This window comes from Rattus norvegicus, chromosome 7, assembly GCF_036323735.1.
Source record: "Rattus norvegicus strain BN/NHsdMcwi chromosome 7, GRCr8, whole genome shotgun sequence".
Classification (NCBI taxonomy): domain Eukaryota; kingdom Metazoa; phylum Chordata; class Mammalia; order Rodentia; family Muridae; genus Rattus; species Rattus norvegicus.
Window position 1 is genome coordinate 111208413 of NC_086025.1, and position 26318 is coordinate 111234730.

General features: G+C 51.5%; 2 protein-coding genes across 11 annotated transcripts in view; both read right to left on the reverse strand.

Annotated features, from left to right (window-relative positions):
• Nucleotides 1-3531: 3531 nt before the first annotated feature.
• Apol2 (apolipoprotein L, 2) lies at nucleotides 3532-10797 on the reverse strand. 9 transcript variants are annotated; one of them, XM_235465.10, is made up of 5 exons: nucleotides 10690-10797; nucleotides 10304-10479; nucleotides 8582-8662; nucleotides 8156-8282; nucleotides 3532-5364 (listed from the first exon to the last, which is right to left on the reverse strand). In XM_235465.10, the coding sequence occupies exons 2-5, from the start codon at nucleotides 10365-10367 to the stop codon at nucleotides 4482-4484; spliced, it is 1155 nt and encodes a 384-aa protein (XP_235465.6). In that variant the 5' UTR covers nucleotides 10368-10479; nucleotides 10690-10797; the 3' UTR covers nucleotides 3532-4481. The 9 variants fall into 9 exon arrangements, with proteins under 9 accessions (XP_235465.6, XP_006242010.1, XP_006242008.1 ...); XM_006241948.5 differs by having other exon boundaries at nucleotides 10452-10479; nucleotides 10690-10719; XM_006241946.5 differs by lacking the exon at nucleotides 10304-10479 and having other exon boundaries at nucleotides 8582-8641; nucleotides 10690-10778.
• A 5081-nt stretch (nucleotides 10798-15878) lies between these two features.
• Nucleotides 15879-26318, reverse strand: part of Myh9 (myosin, heavy chain 9) — an 80673-nt gene continuing 70233 nt past the window's right edge. For both annotated transcript variants that reach the window (NM_001305877.2, NM_013194.2), the window contains 15 exons: nucleotides 25917-26061; nucleotides 24689-24895; nucleotides 24423-24527; nucleotides 24108-24260; nucleotides 23699-23947; nucleotides 22403-22615; nucleotides 22085-22297; nucleotides 21670-21831; nucleotides 20633-20761; nucleotides 19646-19734; nucleotides 19445-19568; nucleotides 18939-19147; nucleotides 18382-18490; nucleotides 18126-18298; nucleotides 15879-17300 (listed from right to left, as the gene is read on the reverse strand). In NM_001305877.2, coding sequence (NP_001292806.1) covers nucleotides 17183-17300; nucleotides 18126-18298; nucleotides 18382-18490; nucleotides 18939-19147; nucleotides 19445-19568; nucleotides 19646-19734; nucleotides 20633-20761; nucleotides 21670-21831; nucleotides 22085-22297; nucleotides 22403-22615; nucleotides 23699-23947; nucleotides 24108-24260; nucleotides 24423-24527; nucleotides 24689-24895; nucleotides 25917-26061 — 2398 coding nt within the window. In that variant the 3' untranslated portion in view covers nucleotides 15879-17182. The remainder of the gene's footprint in view (nucleotides 17301-18125; nucleotides 18299-18381; nucleotides 18491-18938; nucleotides 19148-19444; nucleotides 19569-19645; nucleotides 19735-20632; nucleotides 20762-21669; nucleotides 21832-22084; nucleotides 22298-22402; nucleotides 22616-23698; nucleotides 23948-24107; nucleotides 24261-24422; nucleotides 24528-24688; nucleotides 24896-25916; nucleotides 26062-26318) is intronic.

Here is a 26318-nt window from a genome sequence, read left to right on the forward strand (position 1 = left end):
TTGAAGGAAGGGATGAGGGACTGGGAAACAATCCTGTCACACACCACACGTACCACCTGCTAACATGCTTCCACTGTTCTCATGAGCCTGGAGCATCCTTCAGGTAATGGTGGATGAGCCGAAGACACACATGTGACTCAAACTGTTGGACACTGACCAAACGTACACAAATAGCTAACACCATGAAGACACACGTGTAGGCACCTCATTGACTATTTTCACAAGAGCACTAGCCACAAAGTGTTGCTGTAAAATTATTTTTAAAAAAATTTCTTTTACCCTGCACTAGGTCCGTCACGGCAGCGCCCCAAGGTATCTGGTAGACATCTTCATCTCAGTCAGCAAAGCCTCTCACCTGCTCTGCTCCATCCCATATCACACTGCCGAAGGCCTCTCTCTGAGCCTGGCAGCAATCTCTCTACCCATCTAGTTCCCCAGGCAGGTTGCCACCATACACACGTCTCCAGCCACCACATACTTAAACTTATGTTGAACTTAAATCATTACATTGAACTACATACATTGAACTTAAATCGCCACATGAAAGAACACACAACACAATAACCTCTGATCCAACTGATAAGAGATAATTTGCTCATCTAGACACACAAATCCCTGTGCACATCCATCCCTTAAGAATATTCATAACAACCGTAGCCGTGCAGAGAGGAATCTTAACATCCACCTCCATGTTCTCCTGGCCTCTTCTCTCTCCTCTTGTTCCAGTTTCCTCCTCTTCCCTAAAACTTTTCTCCCACCCATCCTTCCTTCTCATCCAATGACAGGCCTCGTGTTATCTTGTACCTGCCTTCATCCATATGGCATCATCCTACAACAAAGGGCACATGTCACATGTCCTCAGTTTCCCTTGCACTAATTCTTTCACACCTCACCCCCTCCCAGCTGCCATACTTCAGCTTCTGGCGTGTACGCTGACACTGGTTGTTGGTATTCTGTCTAAGCTCCACCCCCACAGTTACCTGGCAACAGCTGTGCCTGACACTGTATAATGGGCTGCTTGCCCCCTCTTCCCTCTCTTGCTCTTGCTCTCTTCTCTGCTCTCTTGCCCTCTTCCCCTTTGTCCCTTATCTCCCCATTTCCCTCCCCACTTCCCTCCACATGCTCGTGGCCGGCCTTTCCTCTCCTCTTCTACTCTTCTCTCATTAAACCTCTCCACGTGGAACCACATTGGTTTGGTGTGGTCTGTCTGGATGTGAGCCGAGATTTAAATCCCAACACTGGTGCCCTTGGAAGCTGCAGGAGGTCCTCTAGACCCATGATTGGGGTAGGGAACAGTCAGTGCTCTATTGCTATGAAGAGACACCTTGACCACGGCAAATCTTATAAAAGAAGGCATTTAATTGGGGCTTGCTTACAGTTGCAGAAGTTAGTCTATGATTATCATGGTGGGGAACATGGTAGGGGATAGTCAGACATGGTGCTAGAGAATTCTACCTCTGGACCAGCAGGTAGCTTGATTGGTAGTCTCAGGGTCACCAGTGTGGCTTAAAGGAAGGAATGGGGACATCTGTGACACAGGGGCTCGCCTCTCTGGCTTGGCTAGTGCTCAGCAGTCATACGTCTTAGAAAACAAAGGCAAGAAGTCATTAACACCCTCAGCCTGAAGCAATACTCCAGTTGTCACTCCAAAGTTGATCCTGTTAATTAGGACAAATAATGCAGCCTTGGACTCTTGGTGTGTGTCAATCAGCCAAATGACAAAATCAGTATTGCATGAGTAAAACAAGAAATATGTCCGGTTGGGTGTAGGGAGGTGGTTCTGATGCTAAGTTCCTGCTCCCCGATTGGTGCTTGATCCATCAAACAAAGATGCCAGCGGCCAATGAGCTGGGTGGAATAGGTGGGACTTCCAGGTCCCTGCAGGCAAACTAGCAGACACAGGGGAGAGAGAACTGGGGAAGAGAAGGAGGCAGTAGCTGCAGGAGATAGAGCCAACCAGCCACGTAAGTTTTCGGTTAGAGTGGGCAATGGCCACTCTATCCCATTATTCCTGGGCTGGTATACGAGGCTTAGAAGTGCCCAGCAATTGAGCCAGTAAGGCAGGTTGAAATTGAGCATCACGTGTGTGTCTGTGTTTTTCATCAAAGGATCTGAGGGAACCTGGGTGGGGGCTGGTATGGCCCGTTAAGGCTGGGTAGCAAAAACTACATGCAATGAGTGACACGAAGTTACCCTAATTCAGCAGAAAGCTGGAAAAGAGTCTTGGGAAATGAGAAGAAGATTTTTAAGACATCACAAGGTCTCTAAGGCAGAACTCAGACACCCGTTACCACTCCCCGCCAGTCTCTGAGAATGTATTCTGACACCCATGAGCATTTCCTCACTTGCTCCAGATCTGGGAGCCCAAGTCGGAGCAGACATTTACCCACTACACGTGGCTTAGGATGGATGCATGGATACTAGGACAGGGATGCCGGGGGAGCATCTCATCTGTCTTTACATAGAAAAGTAGGGCCAACCTCCCTGTAACATCACGTCACGGGGAAGTCACAGGCTGGGGAGAGAGCAGGGGTGGAGCAGCTCTGTCGTGTGCTACAGACCCATCATACCCGGGAGCCCCAAGCAAGGCTGACTTTGCTTAAAATGGGCAGCTGCCAAACTCCAGCTTGCAAAAACTGGAGAGTAAAATGACTGTGCACCGATTACGCCAAGACCACGAAGACTTGGTGTCCAACACCCGGCTGTTGGTATTCAGTCTTGCTCAGATAGTCTGGAGTTTTGTCTACACGCAAGCTTTAGTTAGCCCTGGAGAGCTGCGGAACAGCTCAGGTGAGGCTGAGAAGCAGACAGCATCTCCCCATCCTCTCTACCTGGATCCTACATCCTCTGCATTGTAGCCTGGATATCAGCAGAGGCTCTGGCTAGAGTTCAGCACTCCAGTAGGACTAAGAGATTAGCAGCAAAGATACATAGGGGAGAGGATGGAGCCAAATGAGAAATTCCTCCTGTCCCATAGGAATGCTCTCTTGAAAATCTCTTCTACCTAAGAGGCTTTTTTTTACTTATTTATTTATTTATTTATTTATTTATTGAGGTGTTGGGTGAGACAGGGTCTCACTATGTAGTTCTTTCTGTCTTGGATCTCATTCTGTAGACCAGGCTGGCCTGGAACTCAGAGATCTACCTGCCTCTGCCTACTGCGTGCTGGAATTACAGGTGTGTGCTTCCAGGCCCAGCCCTAAGAAACACTACAATCAAGGGAAGAACATGGCTTTGTAGCCACCAGGCCTCTGCCCTCCCCGGCGGCCTGGTGTCTCCAGAGATGTTTCAGAACCACGTGGCAGAGAGAGAGGCCATGCTTATCCACATATGATCCATGCCCCATCAAGACTGACTACTTGCCACTTAATGACTCTCAACCCTGGGAATGACCACTTGGGACACTTCTGAAATGACTGAGAAGGATTCCACATGGGTAAACTGGGTCTCTGTGGCCACCATGACAGGTAGAGAAACAATCTGCAAGAGGCAAGAAAGGTAATTTGATTCGATACAACCAAATAGCCAGTGTTGGTTCAAACTGCTGGGATCTTGCCCCAGGTAGTTTATTTTAGGCATATTGAAGCATACCACAAGTTGGGCAACACTTTCTTGGTAATAATTAACTCAATCTGTGTGCACAATAAAGCTCACGACATGACTACATCAAACTCTTTCTGTACACATGACCTCTTTCATAAAGATGGGTTCTATAGGTGGACAAGTTCACAATAAAGGTCCAGAGGAAGGATCTGGTGTGGTCTTAGACACAGAATAGCATAAAGGGTCACCAAACTATTAACCATATCTGCTCCCAACCTTCTGGGCAGATAACAGGTTGTACATCCCTTCCTTTGAAGGAATAAATCTGGTGTTAACCTCCTGATTCCTCTGGTGCTGATCTATGAGCAGAATAACCTCTGGGCCTCCTACGAGGCTGTGCTCTACCCCTGGACCGAGTACATTGCCTCACAGAAGGGGCTGTGGATCTAGCTGTTAGGTGGTTAGGATAAGGGTGGATGCTCTCCAATCCCACATCCTAAACCCTGCTCTAATGCCTTGTTTTCCTTTCCTATGACTTTGGGACCTTCAGTCTGGGATGCCCCGTTTTCCTAGAGTAGTTGGCTAATATTCTTTGAGCTAAAGTCTACATAGAACACAGGGTAACAGAGGAAGATGAGCAGAGAGGTGGTCTTGTCCATCACCCTCCCCCAATCTCCCCCTCCCCCGTCTCCTGAGGAAGCTGTGCCTCTGAAAAGGTATGTCTCATGACCACAGGCTGGCCGACCTGGACATGCTACAAAATCTCTTGACCTGTCAGTCCAATCTGGGTCACTCCCCAGCCCTAAATCAATCACCATCCCAGCACACCCTAGAGAGAGTCAATAGAATTTCATTGGTCCTCAAGAGCACCCTGGTCCCTTGACAACTCTTGTGCCCACTCTGTCATCACCCCCACTCATCACCACCACCACTGTCATCTAGGACGACTGAGTTGAGCCTGACTGCAAACCGTCATAGATCTGGACAAGCACCTCCAATTTCTCCTCCAGCTCCCGAGCCTGCTGCCTCAACTCCTCGGCAGACTTTGCTTTTGCGCCCTTGTACAAATTCTTGGACTCTTTCACCAGGCTGATCACATCCCCAATGAGGGACACACCTGCGGTGGCTATGCCCATGATCCGGGTTCTTCTGCTCATTGCCAGGGCAGTGCCTTTAAAGGCTTTCTTCACATGCTTATCGCTTTGGGCAGAAATGCTTCCCACGGTCATGAGGCGCTTGACACTAGCTGCTAAGGCAGGGTTGGCTTTGGTAAGCTTGATGGCATAGACGCTCTGCTCAATGCACCGTAGGACTCGGCAGCAACTCTCAGATAAGGAAAAGACTTGGGGTCCTGAATAAACCACGGCCTCTGCAGCCATCTTCACTTTAACCATGCTGGTTGACACCAGGTGGCTGGCTTCTGTTTGGGCTGATGACTTACTTGTGTAGTCCACGATACCCGTGGAGACACTAGTCACAGCCGCTGCTGCTCCCAGACCCATCCCTGTTGCCAAGAGCACCAGACTGACCCCAGCTGTCACAGGTACCAGAGCGAGGCCAAGGAGGGTCAGGACTCCAGACACAGTACTGGTAGAGCCAGCTACCACCTTGGAAATGGTGCAGTCCCTGTGAACCTTGTCAACCTTGTCTGCAAGGGTGCGAAGCTTCCTGACGTGTCTCTCCAGCTCCAGTTTCACCTGGGGAAACACATCTATGAACCTCTCCACATCCTGCAGGTCATGTTGGAGCCTGTTCTGGTCTTCCTCAGCCATGTTTGCTGTGAGCGCATTGAGGGCATCACGTAAAGTGTCTGCGTCAGCTCTGTAACAGGTATCAAGTGATAAAGAGAGATTTAGCTAGGATTTAGGTCAGTGGTGGAGTACTTGCCTAACACACATGGGGCACCAGATTCCATCCCCAGTGCTATAAAAATATGAAAATAAACAGTTTGTTATAGGCTCCGTAACATGTACTCTGCCCAGGTCACAGAGTGCCTACTGTGACTTGGGAGGGATTTCATAGACACACAGAATCTTCCTTCTGATGGTGAACACTTATTAATTGTAAATTGTTCTTAATCAACAGACGATAATGGGTAAAAGTTGTGTTCAGATGCTCTTCATGGGGCTGGGGAATTTGCTGCACAGTTAACAGTGCTTGGTGCATGGTCTATGTGGTGAAACGCTCAGGATCGCCTATCCCTCCAACTTCAGGGGATCTGGCACCCTCTTGTGGCTTCCCTAGGTCTGTGCATGTGCACATTCACACACAGGTAAGTTGATAGATAGATAGATAGATAGATAGATAGATAGATAGATAGATAGATGGATGGATGGATGGATGGATGGATGGATGGATGGATGGATGGATGGATGGATGGATGGATGGACGGACGGACAGACAGGTAGACAGACAGGCAGATGGACAGGCAGGTAGATAGATGGACAGACAGACGGATGGATGGACAGATGGACAGACAGACATATGGACAGACAGGTAGATAGACAGACAGACAGACATGTGGACAAGTAGACAGACAAACAGGGATGGATGGATGGACAGACAGACAGATAGTTAAAAAGTTATTAAGTTGCCAAACATGGTGGGACACTCCTTTCACTCTTTTAATCCCAACACTTAGGAGGCAGAGACAGGCAGATCTCTGAGAGTTCAAGGCCAGCTTTATCTACAATCAAATTCCAGTATAGCCAGAGCTATGTGGAGAGACCCTGTCTCAATAAATAAATAACATAATAAATCTTATTTGTTCATTAACTGCTTTTGTTCTTGCAGTTAGAGAGATGGCTCAGCAGCCAAGAGCACAGTCTGCTCTCCCAAAGCATCCAGGTTTGGTTCCCAGCACCCAAATGACAGCTCACAATTGCCTATAACTACAGTTCTCGGGGCTCCAATACCCTCTTCTGGTCTCAGTGGGCACCAGGTCCACACATATACACACAAGCAAAGACATATAAAATAGAAATAAACAAGTCTTTTTAAAAAACATAAAGGGGTTGGGGATTTAGCTCAGTGGTAGAGCGCTTGCCTAGCAAGCGCAAGGCCCTGGGTTCGGTCCCCAGCTCCGAAAAAAAGAAAAAAGAAAAAAAAACATAAAAAACATTCTTTGGGAGGGGTGGGGATTGGCACAGTAAGTAAGATGCTTGCCTACCATGTATAAGGCCTGGGGTCTAGCACTGCATAAAGACAGGCATACTGATACACATCGATAATTCTAGCACTCGATAGGTAGAGGCAGGAGGATGAAAAGTTCAAGATGGTCTTTGGTTATGTCTGAGTTCAAGGCCAATGTCAGACCTTGTTGAAAAAATAAATAAAATGCCCTGAGTACCAAGCACTGGATAAAATAGAGACGCCTTCTTGCTCAGGGGTGACACTATGACCATTGGCAGATTTATCAGGGGTGGGGAGGAACTGTGAGTGGGGGATGGGGGATGGCTCTGCTGATGAGCACAGGGAAGCAGGACTGTGTTATAAGTCATCCTTAATTCATGGCATGTTTGCTAATGTGTCACGAGGTGCCTTCCTTTGCCCTCTGCGGCTGAGATACAATCAGAAGGCCCTGTCATGCCTGCCTGCCAAGACTGTCTGCTCCTGGCTGGGCACTTTGGCTGGGAACTCATTTGAACCGAGCCATGGTGAGTGAATGAATCTTCTAAGTGTGAATGGATCCAGCAGATGAAGTCGTTTGAGCATCGTCAGGAAGCCACAGTAGGAAGCACCACAAGTGACCTCAAGGGACGGGTCATACACATATGCAAGGACACTAAAAAAGGCGTAGAGGACCAGGGTTCGGTTCCCAGCACCCACATGGCAGCTCACACCTGTCTGTAACTCCAGTCCCAGGGGATCTGACGCCATCGCACAGACAGCCATGCAGAACAAAACACCAATGCACATAAAAAAAAATAAATCTCTTTTTAAAAAATTAAAATGAGCATAGATAAGATTGTGCTGGGTGTAAAAATAATTACAGGGGCTGGAGAGATGGCTCAGCAGTTAAGAGCACCGACTGCTCTTCCAGAGGTCCTGAGTTCAGTTCCCAGCCACCACATGGTGGCTCACAACCATCTGTAAAGAGATCCGATGCCCTCTTCTGGTGTATCTGCAGACAGCAACAGTGTTTCATGTTGAGATGTGAATCTCGCCCCCACAGTGTATCATAGTTGAATATATCTTAAAATCAGGAAAATCTAGGATCTGATTTCTGTACCCAGGCATTTTCTATATTAATGAGTGTTCAGTCTTTACCCTATGGTGTGCAGAAGGGGCTTTGGTGTCATTTCTGACCTCCAGGAAAGTAAGAAACCCCAGGTCAGCCTTAAGGACAGTGTGTGTGTGTGTGTGTGTGTGTGTGTGTGTGTGTGTGTGTGTGTGTGTGTGTGGCCCAGCCTTCGGATGCCTCTCAGTTTCACTGAGAGACACGGGCACATTCCCAAAGCACAGTTGTGGGTATATCCAGGAGGTGCTTTGGAGAGCACCACCCGTGTGAACAAGGGCACTGGGTGAGGAAGACACGAGGTGAATAAGGCTGCACCATCCACAGGCAGGGGACGAGAAGCCAGGAAGAGGGAAGTCCTTAACTGCAGGTGACCTGGACAACTCAGCCTCAGCCACAAAGGCCTCCCAGGCTCCATCTTCAGTCAGCAGCAGCTTCAGGTCGTCCCTGCCCGACGTGTGCTGCAGATACTCAGTGGCTTCCTCAATGAAGGTTCTGCTTGCTGGGTGGAGAGGAGAGGAGGTAGAAGGACAAATGGAGGAGCTTGAGTAACGCTAAGCATTGAGCCGGCTTCCCAGGCTGCCCTAGTCCCACCCGAGGAGGTGGGATTAGGAAGGAGGTGAGTCCCGCTGTACTCCCCAAGGACAGGGCCAGACACAGACCTCCCCTGTGGAGAGCTGGTGTTGGGAGAACACCTATAATGCCCCCTTGGGTCACCCCTGTGCTGTCCTCAATTTCTCTACACTCGGTATGGAGGTCCAGGCCACTGCAAGAAGAAGCCAGGGGAATATAAATAACTACCTGGAGAGTCCTCGCCATCTGAAGGGTCCATGGTGTCAAATGCAGGATCTCTGCCCCAAGCTGCAAGGAGGAGAAAACAAACTGCAACAGAGGGGGATCAGCTACAGAGAAGGCAAACACCTAAGCCCTGTAGCCCACTGTTCCCTCCACAGTGTCTGCCGTGGACCAGACATTACCCAAAGTGTTTCTCTTCCCTGTCGTCTGCAGACACCTGCTTGTCATCTAACTGTCCATCCCAAATCTGCCATTCCAGCCCAGGCAAAGGCACCTGTCCCATTGGGATCAGCTGATGATGCAGCTGTGGGAAGTAACTAACTTTGTATACAGAAGGCAAGAAGAGGGGGAATGCTCTGGCAGCCCTCTGAGGGTAGGAACACATGGGAACTAATGATAAGAACTGGTGTTTACAAGGCTAGCTAACACCCCCAGTCTGCATACCAGTGTTAGAGCCAGCATGTGAGCCCAAGCCGTTCTGAGGCGTGACCCCCTTGACTAAGCCTGGGTCCCTTAAACACTCCAGCAGGATATATCCTCCTGTTCCCGTGCAGTGTGCTGCTGATGCTTCCCATCAACAGCCACGCCTGTGCCCTCCAGGGGACAAGTTCACACTCCTTGCTTCTGCAGGATCCTGCATCTAACCAGGGCCTAGAAGCCTGCCACTCCCTGTCTCTGTTTTTGTACTTGCTCTGGGCTGCCCATCTACCATCCCTAACCATTGAACCTCAGGTCATAGCCATCCTTTATGTAAGTCACAGCACTAAGAACATTCTCCTTTAATAGAACTTTGCATTTCAGGTTACTTCCTCAAGAGGTCTGGTAAAATGGCACAGTAGGTGAGGGTGCTTGTGGCTAAGGCTGATGAGCAGAGTTCAATCCCAGACCCTTATAGTGGAAAGACAGAGTTCACTCTCACAAGTTGTCCTCTGGCTTACACACACATACACAAACACACACACACACACACACACACACACACACACACACACACACACACACACTTGAAAAATAAGTCTAGGCTGGTGTGGTGGCACATGCCTTTAATCCCAGCACTCTGGAAGCAGAGGCAAGTGGATCTCTAAATTTAAAGCCAGTCTGGTCAACATAACAAATTGGGGACCAGCCAGGGCTACACAGTAAGACTCTATTTCTAAAAACAAAAACAAAACAAATAAAAAAAGAGAAAAAGAAAGAAAGAAAAAATATTTTAAAAAATAAAAAGAAACTAGCTTACTTCCTAAGCAGAAAGCTAAAAGTAGTTCCATCCCACTGGTATGGTGGGTGTGGGCAATCAGTAAGAATTGTTTCTGGGGCTGGAGAGATGGCTCAGTGGTTAAGAGCACTGACTGCTCTTCCAGAGGTCCTGAGTTCAAATCCCAGCAACCACATGGTGGCTCACAACCATCTGTAATGGGATCCGATGCCCTCTTCTGGTGTATCTGAAGACAGCTACAGTGTACTTACATATAATAAATAAATCTTTAAAGAATTGGTTCTGGGGGTTGGGGATTTAGCTCAGCGGTAGAGCGCTTGCCTAGCAAGCGCAAGGCCCTGGGTTTGGTCCCCAGCTCCGAAAAAAAAAAAAGAAAAAAAAAAAAAGAATTGGTTCTGATGGTATTTTTCAGGCATAAAAAGGCCTGACAGAAACAGAGAGAGGCCTGCAAATGTCCCCCAAGTCACCAGATGAGATGAAGTGGCCTTTTCAAGTGCCTGTCCCTTTCCGACCTTCACTGCCATTTCCAATCCTGCCCAGCTCTGCATGCACACTTGGTACACCGAGGCACTCCATTACAGGGTTAACTACCACAGGGTTAACTTAACCAAGACTTGTCTGGCTCTCCCCACCTCTCTGGAGCTCTGGGAAGGCACCTACCAGCCGCCAGGACCAAGAACCCCAGTTCCTGCAAGAGCAACAAGGAGGAGAGTTTCTCAATGTCTTCTCAGAAGGTTCATCAATATTCTGTCCTTTCATAAGCAGATAAAATCTTCTTGCTCTGTTATTCTTGTCTTAGTGGTGACTACTCACTCCCCACCCCCAGGCAGAGAAGTTCATATGCAAAGAAAGCCCCCAGTCTCAATTCTTTGGCCCCTCAGTAAAGCCTTGCACTGACCTGGTCCCGTGCTGCTGTAGCCGGGTGCTAATATGGGCACAGTGGACCTCTTAACGCGGCTGTGACTCGGTTTATAGAAAGGCTGTTCCAGGAAGGACTACCCCGCCCTGCTTCTGGCCAGCTGTGCAGCCCTGATAGGAACCCTCTTCTTCCCAGCTGGAGCTCCAGCAATCAAGCAAAGCCCGACCCACCCCTTCTCAGGGCATCCTCAGGGTAGGGAGGGAGGAAGTGAAGACAGCTTGCTCCTTCTAAGGGGTCCCTGATGACCTTTCAGGGTCATGTTGAAGCCCCTCTAGCCAGAACTCCAGGCCTCAAGCCTGCTGCAGCCCCTCTGTCCTCCCTCCTTCCCTCCCAACCATCCAATTCTATCATACACCTTCAAGTGCATCCTGCCCCACTGACTGTGACACCTCCACGTCTTTGCTGTGACTGACCCTCTAGTGAGACTTTTCACACTCCACAGTGAGACACTTCTATTCTTCCTGACCCTTCATCTCCCCACAGTGGCTGTGGCACCTTCCTCCCACTGTAGAGACGCCAACCCCATCCCACAGGTGGGCAGTGGCCTTTGGGGTGTCAGCAGCACAAACGATGTGTCCATCAGTTGAAAACACAGGTTCTGGGGGTTGGGGATTTAGCTCAGTGGTAGAGCACTTGCCTAGCAAGCGCAAGGACCTGGGTTCGGTCCCGAGCTCCCAAAAAAAGAAAAAGAAAAAAGAAAGAAAGAAAGAAAGAAAGAAAGAAAGAAAGAAAGAAAGGAAGGAAGGAAGGAAGGAAGGAAGGAAGGAAGGAAGAAAGAAAGAAAGAAAGAAAGAAAGAAAGAAAGAAAGAAAGAAAGAAAGAAGGAAGAAGAAAGAAAGAAAGAAAACACAGGTTCCTGGTGGGCAGAGTGGAGATCAGTGCTGCCCCATTTACTCCGAGACTGAAGTACTAAGTGTGACCTTTAAAAGACACATTGGTGGCACAAACCTAGAACCCCAGCACTCAGGAAGCTTGGATGAAAAGGTTTAGAGCCAGACTGGACTATGTAGGGGAACTGGGATTTCTAGAGAGACACTGTCTCAAAAATAAAATAAAATAAAATAAAAATTAAAATAAAAAAAGGCTGTGAGTTAGTCTGCACCTCTGTGCACTCAGTCTCTCAAACCCATGGTCTACCCAGTGATCTTAGGATTACAGAGCTGGTATGGCTCTAGGGATAATGTTTGGCAATGTGTCCCTCTTAGTCCCCACACCTTATGTCCTTGCCTATCTGGACTCCCAGGACAGCTCCTGCTTTCTGATATGAGGAGTCAGGGGTGAGGTGATCCAGCTGATTAGTCTGGAGCCCTTGGCAAATCGCCCCACCACTGGGCCCTCAGTTTCCCCCACAGGACCTGAAACAGACTTGATGCTCAAAAGGAGGGTTAGATGAGAGCTCTTTGGGCTGTCTGCATCTCAGGAGCCAGACTTAGTCCCTGTCAGACAACCAGGGAGGCAGCACCAAGATTCAAACTGAGATAAACATTCTGACATGTGACACCCATAATCCCCCCTTTTTGCTTATAGTTATTTTGTGGTCTTTTTTTCCCTATAGTTTCCCTTCCATCAAGTCTTCCCCCTTTTCGAGAACTGACATTAATAGTAATTCTACAGCCAAACAAAACTACTTAAAGGTGCAGAACCAGGTGAATTCCCAGTATGAGCAGTGAGCAGTAATCAGGCTGGAATAGACCAGAACATGGTCTCTCCAACAGTCTTGGATGGAGCCACCTGGATGGGACTCACTTGGCAGGTTAGGGTACAGAGATCTTGAACCCTAGAGACTCCCCGACATCTGAAGATCTGCTACACAACAGCTCAATTTGACTGGTGGCATCCTAAGCAAGTCTCCCAGGATGCACACACCCCATCCCACCCCGGCACAGGGATTGATTGACATCTCAGCCTGAAGTCAGGCAGAATGCAACACCATCTAGTGGATGGTGGAAGGATCAGCAGCCAAAGCCATCTATCTGGCCACCATGATCACCTCGATCCCAGCACACATTGGCACAGACAAGCCAAATTTTAAAAGCTTGTCTGGGTGCTATACTGGTGGCCCCAGGACAGGCACCCACGTCTCAGAATGCAGAAGGGGACAGGGACCTCACAACTGAGCATTTGACCCAGGACTTCTAAAGTACCTACTGGTCACCCCAGACTAACCTGCCAGGACTATGAAACACAGGAAGGAAAACCATATCCCCCATTCATAGTCCTGCATGAAGGCCTGGGAGTGGGAAGGGCAGCCATTGCTCCCAGCCACCGCAGCCTGGTCACCGGCCTCAATGAGAGAACTGTGCTGTCTTTGTTCAGATGGGATGTCATGTCTCCAAACATGTCGGCTTCAGGGTTTAGAGTGAAGTATAAAAATGACAGGCTCGGGGTTGGGGATTTAGCTCAGTGGTAGAGCGCTTGCCTAGCAAGTGCAAGACCCTGGGTTCGGTCCCCAGCTCTGAAAAAAAAAAAGAAAAAAAAATGACAGGCTCTAAATCGCCATTACTGAACTTTTTTGATGCCATGCAAATAACGCTGCCCTCGGTTTGAGGCACAGATAACTGTCAGGAGCGTCAGACACATTGGCTGAGTGAATACAGCAGCTTTGGGACTCCGATTTCAAACAGGACAAACTATTAACCCGAGAGGCTGGAGTTCACCTCAAAACTGTTGAGAGCTGAGAATGAGGATGGTGCTGGTGAGCTTTAACCAGAGAGAGGATCCCGTTTCAAGTTCAGTAGACTCTCAAACAGGAGGGAAGAGGGGCTAGGAGCCACCCCATTGGACAGCTCTGCAGCATGTGTCCAGGGCATCACCACACTCCTCAGTCACCAAAGAGGGTTGGCTGAGGTCAGTCATGCCACAGCATGGCCTTGAAATTCATAGCACCCGGCCCCTAGAACCAGACGGAGGCCAGAGTGTGACGCTGGCAGAGCCTGTAAACCAAGAATCTGGGATTGTGTGGGCCTTAAACCCAACGCCATGTGTCCTTTTAAGAGACCTACAGGGCTGGAGAGATGGCTCAGCGGTTAAGAGCACTGACTGCTCTTCCAGAGGTCCTGAGTTCAAATCCCAGCAACCATATGGTGGCTCACAACCATCTGTAATGGGATCCGATGCCCTCTTCTGGTGCGTCTGAATATAGCTACAGTGTACTCATGTAAATAAAATAAATAAAATCTTAAAAAGAAAAAAAGAAAGAAAGAGAGAAAGGAAGGAAGGAAGGAAGGAAGGAAGGAAGGAAGGAAGGAAGAAAGAAAGAAAGAAAGAAAGAAAGAAAGAAAGAAAGAAAGAAAGAAAGAAAGAAAGAAGAAAGCTAGCTACAGAAGGGGCTGACAAGATGGCTCAGTGAGCAAAGGCACCTGCTGCAAAGCACGGTGGGGTTTGAATTTGATCCCTGGGATCCTGCTCCTTCAAGTTGTCCTCTGAATCAAAGAAGCTTATGTGTACACACACAACACACACAGATGGGGGTGTGGGGAGGTTGTGTGTGCACACACAAACATACACACAGAAAGAGGGAGAGAACGGGGGAAAGACAGACAGACAGACAGACAAAGGCTAATTTTTTTAATTTTTCAGGGCTGAAGAGAAGGCTCGGTAGCTTCGAGTACTTGTCTTGCAGAGGGCTGGCGCTCACAAGCATGTGTGACTCCAGTTCAGGCAGGAATCTGATGCCCTCTTCTGACCAACAGGCATGCAAGTAAAACACAGGCATACACACAGATAAGACATTAATATACAGAACATCATTTTTATCCTTAAAAATACTTCAAAGATGGGGAAGCAGGCCACGTGAAGACAAAATACTGGAGTGGTGCTGGTCCAAGCCATGGGATACATGGACCCACCAGATTCTCCTGGAGATAACGCCTCAGCTCAGAACTTGAGAGCAGCTCTGTTGTAAGCTATCTGGCCAGTGGTAATGCTACAGTAAGCCCAGGAAAGGCTGGTAGAGGCTGGTCTAGGAAGTAGGACTTGCCACTGGTTTCCTCCGGAGGGGAATGAAGCATCCACGAGGTTCGAGCAAAGATTCCCATCTCCATCCTTCAGACTGAACACCCCTGCGGGTCCCACGCCAGGCTCTGGGAGGCTGGCATGCACCTGAATCCTCTGGAGGGCTGGTGGCATCCTGGGTCCTGATCCTCTGAGGCAGTGGTTAGAAGAATAGACTCTCAGAGGGAGAGAGCCCTACTCAAGTTGTTAAGAGCACTGGCTGCTCTCTTGCAAAACTCAGGTTCGATTCTCAGCACCCGTGTGGTGGCTCACAGTTGCCTTTAACTCCAGTTTCAGGGAATCTGACACCCTCTTCTGACTTCCATGGAGACCAGGTGCATAACAGCTCCACACGCAGGCAAAACATTCACACAATAAAAAGTACTGCAGCCAGGCTGGGGTTCCACACAGAGCTGCTGGCTCAGCCAGGCCAGCTCATACCCCAAAATCTTCATCACAAGACTTGATAAGAGAACTGCAGTCGATTCCAGTGGAGGGCTGGAGCCCCTTTCCTACTAAGAAGCACAGGGCGGGGATTCTGAGCCCAGTGCTGCAGAAAAATACGAATCATGTAAGGCAAAATATGCAGAGGCACACTCAGGACGAATCAGGTAAGGGATAAAAACAGTGAGGATTAGCGTGTGTAAATCTAGCAGGCTGCAGGAGGCCCTGGCGGCGTGGCCATCAGAACTGACTAGTCTGCCAGAGTTCGATTCCCTCCTAGCACCACCATGCATTGGTCTGACACATTCTGGATCCTTTCTTTCCTGTAGCACGGGGCTCCATCCACCACTACTGCTGGTTTGTTTGCTGTGCACACTGCGCCCTTCCTTAGGCTTCTTCTGCTCACCACCCTCTCCTCCCCACTCTCTTCTGCTAGAACTGTAGCATCTCTCCCCATAACCCCCTTCCTCCTAGAGGAGAAAGGTGCGTCCAGCATGTTCCAGGGGAACTAGAGGGATACCTGAACCAGCCCCGGGCCCATGGCTGCCCAGCCTTAGCCTGCATGGAGGGAGGAGGCCCTTGATTCCTAGGGCTGTGAGCCCCCACCTGCCCAGGATACCTCTAGCTCTCTCAAATTGCTAACTAAGCAGAGTCAAGTGTGGTCTCTTGTGACAGCTGGCCCGGCCCTCCCAGGCCTCCTCCTGCTGTGGACAGACTCACAGACACCAGACAGCAGGACATGGTACTCTTTTATTGTGACGCTCAGTGGAAACATCTGTAAACCAGCTTACTGTAGTGGTGACAGCTGCAACACATGCTAAGGCACTTGTATTATATAAAAAAGGGGTGCGGGTCCCACTCACTCCTGTGACAGCAACTGGGACCTGAATTCAGAGCTTTTCTAGCATATGTAGCTTCATGATTTGACTGTTTCTCCTTTAAAAAAAAAAAAAAAAAAAGCCTTCTTGCCATAGGGACTCTAATCACAGCATTTATAACACAGTGAGGAGGAGCACAGGGAAACTCAGCGACCAGTGTAGACCATTGTAGGGCAGGCTACTCTCTTCTAAGCGTGGCTCCAGGGGCAAGGCTGTGAGGACCCACAACTAGAGCGCTTACTACAAGAAGGGAAAATAAAGCCTTGGTTTTCTCTCAAAGCATCTGTAGAAGGCAGACTTGAAGCTATAGAGAGTGGGTGGTGCAGCTCAGCCACCCTTGGCCCCAGTCCTAGGAGAGGCACAAGAGCGCACGGCGGGCCCAGCCCTTGGATATTCTGGCTGCCGGGCCCTGCAAGTCCCTTAACCATTAAATATATTTGGTCCCCTAGAGTGCTGGGAGAAGCCACCGGAAGGCTGCTGGCCTTTCTAGAGTGGCCCTGATGCCCTGTCTGGTTTGCCCCAGTGCCAGGACAGTCTGCCCTGGGCAAGGGAGGGAGGGGCATTGCACTTGAGACATTTTTACAGTTGAAAGGAGCAGAGGCACCAATGCTGCCCAGAGGGGGTAGGGGTAGGGGTGGGGGTTCCCAGAGTGCCCCATGTTCTGCACCCAGCACAGAGGCGTAAGCCCTGGACTGCTCCTTCTGGACCAGGAAGGGCCCAGGGAAGAGGGCCAAAGGGCAAGTGTGAGGTTACCGTGTGTGATTGCCAACAGCAGAGGAAGGAGTGGGGAGGAACTGGCAGCAAAGGCAGGGTAAGGTGACACTTCTAGAGGGCCTGAGCTATCAAAACCTTTATCTCAAGAAAAAAATAGATTCATAGAAAACTCTTGTGGCCACTCCCATGGCCGGCCTTCTCACCCGCCATCCGTGCTTTCAGGCAAGTGGGGCAAGACCTTGCGGGTCATCCAGCCTGGACTCTTTGGTATCAGATTCTCAAGGGCAAGGAAGACTGACAGGGCTGCAGCAGAGGAAGCCAATGCCCTCAGGAAGGCCTGGGAGGAAGAGGGGCATGGGCAGAGCAGTCTCAAGGCAGGGGTATGGAGGGCTGGGGAAGGGAGGTGGAGCCGTCTGTCCATCCGTCTTGGGTAGCAGAAGTCCCTACTCGGCTGCCTTGGCATCAGCCCCGTCTGCTTTACCGTCGACCTCCTCGTCTGAGCAGTCGCCAGTGCCTTTCCGGACAATTCGGCGGGTCACAACAAATGGCATGTCCCCACGCCTGTGGGCAGAGGCAGAGGGTCAGTGGGGCCCAACTGAAGAGAAGTGGGCAGCCCAGTGAGTAGATTTCAAAGGGATCCTTAGAGGGAAAGAGGCCGGGGGCATCTCTGCCAGCGGAAGTGGACGACCATCAGAGCAAGTGCAGGTCGTACCCGCCGGGTGCCTTGACGACCAGCAGAGGGCCTGATGGAGGCAGACGGAGCTGCCTTCTGCATCAGCCGCCTGCGCTCAAGCCTCACAAGTGGGCAGGGTGGGTCTGAAGTGGCAGACACATGCCTAACCCAGGTGAGAGCCCGAGTTCCCTCCCAGCAGCACATGACAAAAGGAAATAGGTGGACCCAGAAGCTCGGGGACAACTGTTCACGTAGGAGTCAGGGGCATCCTCTGATCATGTTAGAAAACAGATGAAATTCTCAGGAAAGTCCGCTTTTCATGCTTTAAAAAAGATTGCCTCTGATTGGAGGGAGAATGGGGACTCAGCGACATTCTGACACTAAGAGAACCAAGCTTCCCTGCGTGCTGCACAGTGAAGCCAGGCTTCTAGGAGAGCTGCCTCAGGACAGAAGGCCTCTAACAGCCAACTGCAAACCCCACCCTGGAGGCAACGCTCATCAGGCAAGATGGACCATGAAGATAGGCTGGGAACGAACTGCCAAGATTCTGCAGCTCACTGGAGAGCCTGGCTAAGCCCCAGAGGCAGAGACCTCAAAGGGCACACCAGGGAGGGCGACCTCTGTGCCTGTCATTGTACCCCACCACCTTCACACTGAAATGTGCTCAGGCCAGGCTGACCATGTGCTCATGGTCAGGGCAGAAGGCCGCTTACCTCAGTTTGTTCTTCAGGGAGCTGACCTCTCGGTTCATAGCATCGGCAGTCTCTGTGGCATCCTCCAGCTCACGCTGCAGCTTCCGGCGGGAGGCATTGGCCCGCTGGGCCTCCTCCTCGGCCTCCTCTAGCTGCCGCTTAAGCTGCTTCAGGCGAGTGGATGCCTTGTCGGCCTGTAGAAACAGGTGGCCAGGGACACTGGTGAGTCGCTCTGAGTGCAGCCCACCCGGAGCCGAGGCTCGGCCCGAGCACAAACCTGGTCCTTGAACTGCTCCGCGTTCCTCCGCTCGTCTTCCACTTGCAGCAGCACATCCTTCAGCTTCTTCTCCGCCCGGCGCACCTGCTTGGAGGCTGCCTGGCGCTCCCTGGGTACGACAGAAATGGTGACTGAGAGGGGGCACAGCCAGCAAGCTGGCAGCTGGAACTTCCACTTCAGGGGCCACATGGAGGTCTGGAGGCTAAGCTGCTAGTCTCTTCACTCAGTCGCTGCTATCTCAGGATGACACCTGGGCTGACCCGGGAGACCAGTCATAGACTGTCTATGGAGAAACGGAGGCTTGGGACCCAGAAGGATCCCATAACCTCCAAGTTTCAGTTCTGGTGAACCAAAAAATAACTAGACAGAATCTCTCACTAGAAACAGCCCACAAAGCCCCCAGTTCTAGGTGTGGGCGATGGGTTTCCATTCAAACTCCACAAACTTCTCAGAGCAAAGGAAGATGCTTGTGGAGCCTGGAAGACAGAACCGGTTCTTGACCCGACCTGAGGTGACAGACCAACACTGCCTGCCCTCAATCTGAGTAGGGCACCTACTTGGTCTCGTTGTCCAGCTGCTCCTCCAGCTGTGCAATCTTGGCCTCCAAGGCAGCGATGGAGGCCTTGTATTTGGACTTGACAGCACTCTCCATCTCCTGCAGCTTGGCCTTGAGCTCCTTGTTCTGGCGTTCCAGCTGCTGCCGCGCATTCTCGTTCTTCTGGGCGTGGCTGCGCTCCAGGTTCAGGTCGGTGTTTATTTGGTCGATCTGTAGGGAGCAAGTATGGTGACCTGAAGGAAGGCTGGCTCCCAGCTGCAGGGGCATGCAGGACTCTCCTTCTCACACGCTAGGACCAACAACATCCCAGCTCACTCGGAAAGGGATCCATCCGCCCATGAACAGGACCCAGAAACTTCCTGAAACCTAGTCTCAGAGGCACAGGACTTCAGAGTCAGAAGCAATCAGAGCACCCATTCTACTTCTGCTCGCTATGGCCTGCTTCCCCACAAGGAGCTCAGAGTCTGGAGCCCAGTGTGCAAGGCCTGCTGCTGGCCTGGTGCTCACCTGCAGATTGGCCTTCTTCAGCCGGTCGTTGATCAGTTCTGTGTTGCCCTGCTCCTCCTCCAGCTCTTCCTCCAGCTGGGCAATGCGGGCCTCTAGTCGCCGCTTCTCCTCCAATGCTAGGGCCCTGGGGAGGACCGGGAGAAGTGAGCGCTTGAACAACTGAGGTCCTCCCCGCACCCCCGCACTTCCTCTCTGGCTCACCCTTTGCCACTGCTGTTGGCGATCTCATCGGCCAGCTCATCCCGCTCCTGTTGGGCCTGGCGTTTAGCACGCTCGGCGGCTGCCAGTTCCTATCACAAGGACACCAGAACATGACCCACTGGGACCAACAGTCTTCAATGCCAACAGCCCCCTCTCATTCTCTGTGCCCTTAGCACATTCCTCCGTTCCTCCATAAGCCCTTTCCCAGGAGCTCCTCTAAGCTCTCAGGTCAAGTCCACCCTAGGGCATAGTGTAGGCCTGTGTTTATAAAGCCCCTGTGTCTAAGAACTTGGAGTGAAGCCAGGAGCCAGGGCTATAAACAGGAAACGCCCAGCCCAAAAGGGAGGGCTGTGTAGACAGACCTGCAGTGCTGGTCCCTCTGCACATGGTCAGACCAGATACTGAGGTTTATGAGGGAGGCTAGAGTCCAGGGTCCTGTGCCCACCAAGGGCAGCAGATGGGCTGTGGAAGCCTCCAGAGCACCATGCATGGTGGGATAATGGAGGGGTCACCCCAGACCCAGCAGGGGCAAAGAGCCATGCCAGGGCAGAGGGTCTGACTGAGCACTCATGAACTGAGGATGGCCCTTTCCTCCAGACCTGGAAACACCACCCCACCCTCCCCACCACGCGGTTCCTGTGTAACTAAAACAGCACCCAGGGGGCACTCAGGCCCCTCCTTGCCCTTCGCAGTTGATAGAGAATCATAATCAACTCAGCATTGGCTCGTGAAATTAACTGGGGACTCGAGGGTCACAGATTCATTTAAGAGAGGCGGGGTCTGTAGCCACATGGAAGGCTGCGTCTCACCCTCTTCCCCATTACAGATGTGCACATACATGAACATACCACACCATGCACCATGCCAAGGTGTGCAGCTCAGTTTCTTTCTGCCCTTCCCTCCCTGCTGACTCCTAAGGACAGGGAAAGGCCCCAGGCTGCCGCTTGCTGGCCAGAGGCAGTGGCCCTGCATCCCCCGCTGGCCCACCTCCTGCAGCTGAATCATCTCGGCCTCCATGCTCTTGAGCTTCTTCTCATTCTCCTTGGCCTGGGCCAGGATCTCCTCCCGGGAGGCTCGCGTGTCGTCCAGCTCCCGCATGCAGTCCTTCATCTGGGCCTGTGTGAAGGAGGCGTCAGCATCGCCAACTACTTCCGCCTGCTCGGGGTCTTGACCCCTTAAGGGGCCATGTCCCCAACAGTGACCTGCTCTACGCCTGGCATGGTTTTAGCCAACCTTTTTATAAACAGGCAAAAAAGTAACCAAAGGCAAGTGGCTCTGCACGTCTGTCTTCCTGACTAGACTTAGAAGGTGGCTCTTCAGGGCACAGACCCCTGCACACAGTGTAACCTGGGCCCGTCTGCCTGCTCTAACTTCCTGTTGGCTTGCAGCTAATGCCAGCGGCATCATCCAATGTGTCGTCCATGACGTCCAGTCAGTGACCAGGGAAAAGCAGGGACAAGACACGAAGTATGCTTCCTGCCAGGTAAGGCAACAACGAAGCGGAGAGCTCGGTCCCCTGTCCCCTGATCTGAAGCAGACAGGCCTCACGATGGCATACACCCTGAGGGCAGAGTGTGACTCCTGTTATGTGTGACTCTTAAAAACGCCATCAGCAAGCTGACCTTCTTGCTCACAGCCTTGCCCACGTGATGGTTAATCTTTCTTCCTGCTGCTACACTCGGCATGAATGGGCACACAAGAGCTGTTTGTACTAATGTTAGTCTTTGACCACACTGGTGAGTGAAAACTGCTCCCAAGTGTATGTCTCAAGCTCTGAGCCACTTCTCAGAGCCACCAGCTTAGACCATCCATCACTGAACACTCCGGTCTCTTCCTGAAGCCTGAGTGTGTGTGGCCGCCATCCTTGACTCTACTGCACGTCCAGCTACCTTTCCTCTTGACTTAATGGACTCAGCCCCCTCTTGTTACTGTGTCCCTTCTGAGCCCGAGCCTCACCTGTGAGACAGGCCCCGACTCCCAGCCTCTACCTGTCCCCATCTGTGACCAGCCTGGGTCTGCCTCACCTGAAGCTTCCGTAGCTGTTTGATGGCCTCCTCCCGGTTCTTGTTGGCTGTGTCTATGTGAGCCTCCAGGTCCTTCAGATCCATCTCTAGTTTCTTGCGAGCAGCCATGGCAATGGACCGCTGCTTCCTCTCATCCTCCAGCTCCGCCTCCATCTCCCGCACCTGAGGAACAGCAGGGCTCATGCTTAGCGCTCACTGCTGAGCACTGAGTTCAGGTGAGCTCAGACCAGTTCTGGGCTGTCCATGGGGCCACCCGAGACAAAGTACAAAGTAAAATTGCAGAGCCCTAAGACAGAGTCTGAGAAACAAGGCAGTGGAAAATGGTCCAGGAGCCCCTCCGAGGCCCAGGTGTTGCACAGGGGGACAGAGATGCAGTCCCTGGTGTCCCTCCCCATAGCGAGGAGGCCATACGCACCTGTCTGACCAGCTGCTTCTTCTTCTCCTCGCTCTGTTCATCCCGGCCCTGCAGATCCCGCTCAAACTGGGCCTTCATGGCCTGCAGGTTCACCTCCAGACGGAGCTTGGCATCCTCAGTGGCCTGAAGCTCATCCTCCAGCTCCTCCAGCTGGGTCTTCATCTCCTCGACCTGCTGCTCCAATGCCCTCTTGGACTTCTCCAGCTCATGGACCTAGCAGAGCCCCATGTTAGTTACAGACACGAACAGCTAGGGGCCCTGAGCTCCAACCACACACACCAGGCTCCCCCGAACCCAGGACGCCAGCCCAGCACTCACGCTCTTGCCCACGTCATCCTTGGAGCTCATGAGGTCCTCCATCTCCGTGCGGAACTGCTTGTTGAGCCGTTCTAGCTCTGCCTTCTGCTCCATGGCCTCCTCAAGTGCCCGGGCCAGTGACAGTGCCTTTGTCTCCTTCTCACGGGCCTCAGCCTCAGCTCGGTCTCGCTCCTCAGCATACTTGGCTGAGATGGTCTTCTCCTCAGCTAGGAGCTAGGGAAAGAAGTCTTGCTGTGAGGCTGAGACTGAAGACCACTACCCTACGGCCAGACCCAGACCAACAGGCCCAAGGCTGCTACCCAGGGGCTCGCTGGCTCCCGGGACGGCAAGGACTCCTGTAACACTGTACTTTGATCTTTGTTTAAATTTTTAACGACTTTCATCTGTGTGTGCACACACATGCACACACAAACGTGCATGTACACATACATGTGCATGTGCTGGTGTCACTAGAAGCCAGGAGAGTATGTTGGACCTCATAGAGCCACAGTTACAGGTGGCTGTGAACTGCTGGGTGATAGGAATGAAACTCATCTCTTAGCAGCTGAACATCTCTGCAATCTCTCTGCTCAGTCCTTCATTTATGTTACCCAGTGAGGATGCCCACATTCCTGAAAAGCCGTGCTCAAAAGCTTAAATCCCACGTGTGGTCCTTCTCCAAAGATGGCTGCACCACTGTACCTGTTCTATGGGGCCCACCCTCACTATTCCTCACCTCCCTGCCTTCCTAGGTTCTCTGCCCACCTTCACCTGCTCCACAGATTGGGCCTCTCATAAAGAACATTACTTAGAGGTTGAAGGCTGTAGTCTCTCAAAGCAGCCATTCAGCTCTGCCACTTATCACACTAGGAGCCAGTGGCAGCATGTAAACAAGTGTAGCTACATACAATGAAACTTTATCTGGAAAAACATGGGGACAGGAGATGGCTCCACAGGTAAATGACAGAAGATGGACTTGTGCAAGTTGCCCTCTGACCTCAGCACATGCATACATGCACACACACTAAATGACTAAGTGTAAGACAAACAGAAGTTTTAAGTCACAGCGGAGGGACTGGATTTGTCTACCACGTGTTGACCCAGTTGTTTTTTTACTATTATTCCATCTGACCCCAGTGTCTGCATCTCCATGGGGGAAGGAGGGCTGGCCAACGTCTAAAACCTGCTCCTAAATCCCCTTCTGGTTACTTCCTCCCCACGCCCCTCATGAAGCTGCAGACTGGGGGGGCCTGGCTGTGCCCACCCCACCGCTCTGCCGAGGGGAGAGGACATAAGAAGGTGGCAGGGAGGCCATACCTGGTCAAACTTCTTCTGCTTCTTTTCCAGGTTGGAGACGCTCTGCCGCTGGTGGTCCAGGTCCACCAGCAGGTCATCCAGCTCCTGCTGAAGCCGGGTCTTGGTCTTCTCCAGCTTATCATAGGCAGCCACCTTCTCCTCAAGCCGCTGGCTCAGGCCTTCCAGGTCCTTCTGAAGCCTCCGCTTTGCCTCCTCTGCTGTCTCCAGGCACCCTACACCGTCCTCCATCTTCTTCTTCATATCAGTCACCTGGGCAGCACAGGGAAGTGAAGCAAACACCCACACTGGCACCCCGTTTCAGGACAACCTGGGACAAGCCTGCTGTACCGTAAAGGGAGACCAGGGATCTAACCTAGTTTTGGACCCATTCCATCACCTCCCTCTTCCCAGGAGGGAGAGGGCACCACACCTGGGCATGGAGGGTGGCGATCTGCTTCTCCAGGTTGCGCTTGGCCTCCTCTTCCTCCTCCAGCTGCTCTCTGAAGGAGTTTTTCTCATCCTCCATCTGCTTGAGCTTGGTGCTGAGGCTCAGCTTCTGCCGGTTCTCCTCCTGGAGCAGCTCCTACTCAAGAGGGCAGAGGGGCCACTCAGGAGGTGCAGGAGTACCCCAAAACCCAGCAGAGGATGAGAGAGGATGTGTTATCAGGTATGTCTGTCCGCAAGCAAGAAGCACGGTGTGGCAGCTAAGGCTCGTGGGGCTTGCGGGTCATGACACTGTCCTCACCTGTGTGTCCTGGAGCTGGGACTCCAGCGCAGAGAAGTCCTTTGTAAGCTTGCTGGACTTGCTGTCCGACTGGTTAAGGAGACCAGTCACGCTGTCCAGTTCAACCTGGGCAGGGAAGAGAGAGGCGGAAACTGTGGGTGCTCAGAACTGTTCCTGCAAAGCCGGACTACTCGAGCTGAACCATGGGCTTCTGGTTGAGAAGCCAGGATGCAGAAGCACACGTACGGTGCAGCACGCCCCTGGCCTGGATCCAGCAGAAGCCTCACCTGCAGCTTGGAGACCTTGTCAGCCAGCTCGGTCCGTACACGCTCTCCCTCGCTGAACTTGACCTGCAGTTCTTGCAGCTGCGCCTCCACCTTCTTGCGCTTGTGCTCCGAGTCGCCCTTGCCCTGCAGCAAGGCCTTCACCTCATTGGCCAGCTCTCCCCGCTCATTCTCCAGGGTCTGCTTCGCCTTCTCAAGGGTAGCTTTTACCTGGAGGAGGAGGAGGAGACAAGGGTGTGGTGAGCACCCAGTGTTGGGTATGGTTGCTGAAGAGGTGAGGGCTCTAGCAGTCTCTGGACTGCTGCCTCCGACTCATGCGCCCGGACAAAGAAAGCCTAGGTGGTGCTAAGGGTAGGTGATCGCATACTGCAGACTTTCCCTCTCTGGATGGCGGGGATGTTCTAGTATATGAAGTTTCATGGTCATCTGTAGGGATTTTAGCAACATCTATAGTACAAGGAAAACTGCGCTGAGACTTGAAATGTGATGTGCAAAGCAATAATGTGACATCCTTCCAAAAACTACGAAGGTGTCAGGTGAGGTGGCTTGTGCCTTCAATCTTAGCACTCAGGAGGCAGAGGCAGGTGGATCCCTGTGAGTCAAGGCCAACTTGGTCTATGCAGTAGGTTCTAGGACAGCCAAGGTTATATAGCGAAACACTAACTAAAAAAAAAAAAAAAAAAAAAAAAAAAAAGAGCAAACAAAAACAGATCACGCAGTGCTGGTGGAGGTGTGCTTCTAAATGTTCTAGACTGCCACATGGAAGAAACTGTCCAGTCACCCAGAGGAACATGAGCTGGAAGCCAAAGAGAGGCAGAATTTGTCTAGAAGGAGCCACCAGCAACCAACTGCCTGGATGGACATTAGGGTTTCCTTGTAAGACTCCAGCTGAACGTTGGCTGGGAGTGTGTAATAAAGGACCTCCTAGTCAGAAGAGGCCATTGGGGCCTCCTTAGGTTCAGGGTGAAGGTCGTGGCTGTTCCTTGAGCTTTCTGGTCAGGTTAATGGAACATTAACTATAGTTCACAGTATGATCAATTCACCTCAGATGATCACAAGACATCTTCCCACAAGCTGAGGCACTGTGGGAATTATTTGCCCATGTCATCTGACGAGGCTGGGACCCAGCCTCAAGTCTGAAGCAGCAACTGCTCTGCCCTCCTCTGGTTCAGATGCTACAAGGCCCATCTGGGCCCTGAACTCCTGAACGCCTCTCCCTGAGATCCCATACCCGCTTAGTCTGCTCCAATTGCTCGGCCAGCTCCTCCACGGCCTGCGAGTGCTTCTGCCTCATCTCCTGGATCTGGGCCTCATGGGTCTTGGCCTCATCCTCAAGAGTCTTCTTCAGGATGCTCACTTCCTGCTCACGCTTTGACCTGGACAGAGAACACCATGAGACTGGAGGCAACATTCGTAGGGGGGGTGTTGTCCCTTGTCCCATCTCTAACTGCAGAGTCCTGAAGGGGACATAGCCATTCACACAGCACCCCTACCCACCCTTTAAGACAAGTTCTTATGTAGTCCATGCTGGCCTTAAACTCACTTTGTAGCCAAGAGTGACCCTGAACTCCTGACCCTCTGCCTCCATCTCCCAGGTGCTGGATTATGGTGTGTGCCACCATGACCAGACTCC

Bases quoted from the DNA above. Each gene is read 5' to 3' on its own strand.
- Apol2 (XM_006241942.5), bottom strand. From the start codon at position 10,550: ATGAAAGGACAGAATATTGATGAACCTTCTGAGAAGACATTGAGAAAC. The intron at 8,283-8,581 runs GTAGTTATTTAT...CTCTCCACCCAG, and splicing joins AGATGGCGAGGACTCTCCAG to CAAGCAGAACCTTCATTGAG. The intron at 5,365-8,155 runs GTCACCTGCAGT...TACCTGTTACAG, and splicing joins GCTGAGGCTGAGTTGTCCAG to AGCTGACGCAGACACTTTAC.